General features: G+C 47.9%; 1 protein-coding gene across 1 annotated transcript; it reads left to right on the forward strand.

Moving 5' to 3' along the window:
* Positions 1–234: 234 nt before the first annotated feature.
* On the forward strand, positions 235–2,556 carry LOC116380368 (protein LSM14 homolog A-like; the record flags this gene model as incomplete). The annotated part of the gene is made up of 4 exons (XM_031842294.1): positions 235–474; positions 556–712; positions 1,577–1,915; positions 2,241–2,556. Coding segments are annotated over exons 1-4 (1,049 nt in total), but the record flags the coding sequence as incomplete, so codon positions are not given.
* Positions 2,557–2,571: the final 15 nt, after the last annotated feature.

Here is a 2,571-nt window from a genome sequence, read left to right on the forward strand (position 1 = left end):
TATATATGTATATATGTATATGTGTATATATATATGTATATATGTATATGTGTATATATACGTATATATACGTATATATACATATACGTATATGTATATGCGTGTATGTATGTGTGTATATATGTATGTGTGTATGTATATATGTATGTGTGTATGTATATATGTATGTATATATGTGTGTATGTATATATGTGTGTATGTATGTATATATGTGTGTATATATGTATGTATGTATATATGTGTGTATGTTTTTATATATATACATGTATGTATGTATGTTTTTATATATATACACACGTGTCCTCCTCAGTGCGCTCCTTCGGTACAGAGGACCGGCCCACCGACCGGCCCATCCCCCCTCGAGACGACACCTTTGAATACATCATCTTCAGAGGCAGCGACATCAAGGACCTGACCGTCTGTGAGCCGCCCAAACCCACCTGTTCTCTTCCTCAGGACCCGGCCATCGTCCAGGTAAACCACACACACCTGGACCTTGACTGAGTGTTCAGTCCCAGATGTTCTCAGTGTGACTCTTAACTGTCTCCTCCTCAGTCCTCCATGAGCTCCAGCTGCTCGTCCTCCACCGCCCCCCCGACCCCCTTCCAGTCCGCCGGCTCCTACGGCCTCTTCAACCGGCCTCCGGTTCCCAACTACAACCAGTTCAGCACCAGCCCGCTGGTGTCTCCCCAGTTTGGACCCGTTGGTGTTGGTGAGTTCTTCTCTGGTGTTACAGCTGAGCTTTAGATCTGAGGGTTCAGGGTCCGTCTGTGGCTTTAAGGACTTCCTGTTCCTCCTCCTACCTGTACAGGAGCAATGCATCATGGGTATTAGAGTTGTGTTGATGCTTTAGACTCCATTTATTTCCTTCATATAAGTATTAAAGTTGTGTGTCTGAGCTTCCAGAAGATGTTTGGAGGAGAAACCAACAGAGGTTATTGTTGAAATATTCATTTCCGCTAGTAGTTTAAATAACAACACAGGAGGGAGGAGCTACAATAATGTAGCTGCTGCTCCTCCATACAGGACCGACCGCCGTGGTCCTCCGTACGGGACCGACCGCCGGGGTCCAGATCAGCCTCCAGCTATCAGAGTCAAAGTGTCTCTGATTTGTTGTCACATGACTGTTGGTCTCAGATGAATCAATCATGACTTCATAGTTTCACTGAGGAGCTCACACTTTAATGTTTTTACACAATCTGGTTAAAGGAAATGGTTTATTTTCAATGAGAACATATCGAATAAAATGTTCTTGATGAAATATCACAATTTAAAGCTTAGTTTTGGCTTCTTTTTCTGTTGGAAGCGTGTATCATCACACATGATGTGTTCAAGGACCGTCTGAAAGATGAAACCCTGACAATAATGAAGATCTTCACAGATTCTAGTTGTGATAAATGGTGTTTTGGTGATTGTTTAAAGAAAAGATGCTTCTCAATCCCACTGGTGGGTTTGGAGGGTTCAGAGTTTTAAACCTACAGACTTTGGTGTAAAATCTTAAAGCAGTTCGATTTTGTCATTGTGACATGTTGTGGTACATTAAATGTATCTTCATCATCACCCCCCCCCCCCCCAGGACGTAGCAGCCCCAGTCTGGACCCTCTGAGGAAGAGCCCCATCCTGGACCAGGTGAACCAGGTGATCCAGAGCGCCCCATTGGCTCCGACCGCCGCCACTCCGGCCCCTGGTCTGGGACGCAGAAGCCCCCCCCACGCTCGTACGGCCCCTACCACCGCCGGCCTGAAGGTCCAGCACCAGGACGGCGTGGACCCGAGGAGGGCTGAGACCATCAGAGGGGGGGGGCGCAGCAGTAACCAAAGCTGGTCTGCTCCCAGAACCGTCTCCTCCTCCCACCTCACTGCTGTAGACAGGAACCCCCCTACAGGACTCAACCACTCGGTCTTCAGCCACCCAGGTGAGACCCAGACCTCCTCAGACCAGTACCCTACAAAACCCTCATGTGGACTCACTGCTGAGCTCACAGGGGATGTTTTAAACCTGAAGACATCAAGCAGATCTTTGTGGTAAAAAACATCCCTGTGACTCAGGAGGCGGGTCCAAAATAGAGCTGTGTGATTGGCTAACGTTTATGTTCCAGAGGTCCTGCCCCCTTTTAAAAAGGTAGGAGACAGGTTTGTTTATGTTGTTCTGGGAGACTAAAAGACGTCCAGAAGGTCCCGGACCGTCTGAAGGCGGAGGAACCGCTTAACGTTTTCTTCTTCTTCTTCCTGTTTGCTCAGTGGCTGCTGGAGCTCCGGCTAACAGGCGCGGTCGAGGGGGCGGTCACCGCGGCCGAGGGCGCTTCAACGTCCGGAGAGATGGACCAATGAAGTTTGAGAAGGACTTTGACTTTGAGACAGCCAACGCTCAGTTCAACAAGGAGGAGATCGACCGGGAGTTCCAGAGCAAGCTGAAGCTGAAAGGTCTGTTCGTCTTCATTGAAACATCTCGACTGCTATGGGATGTCTTCATGGAAAGATCTCGACTGCTATGGGATGTCTTCATGGAAAGATCTCGACTGCTGTGGGATGTCTTCATGGAAAGATCTCGACTGCTGTGGGATGTCTTCAT

The sequence above is a fragment of the Anarrhichthys ocellatus genome, unplaced genomic scaffold (genome assembly GCF_004355925.1).
Source record: "Anarrhichthys ocellatus isolate YVR2014 unplaced genomic scaffold, GSC_Weel_1.0 scaffold6945, whole genome shotgun sequence".
Lineage (NCBI taxonomy): Eukaryota > Metazoa > Chordata > Actinopteri > Perciformes > Anarhichadidae > Anarrhichthys > Anarrhichthys ocellatus.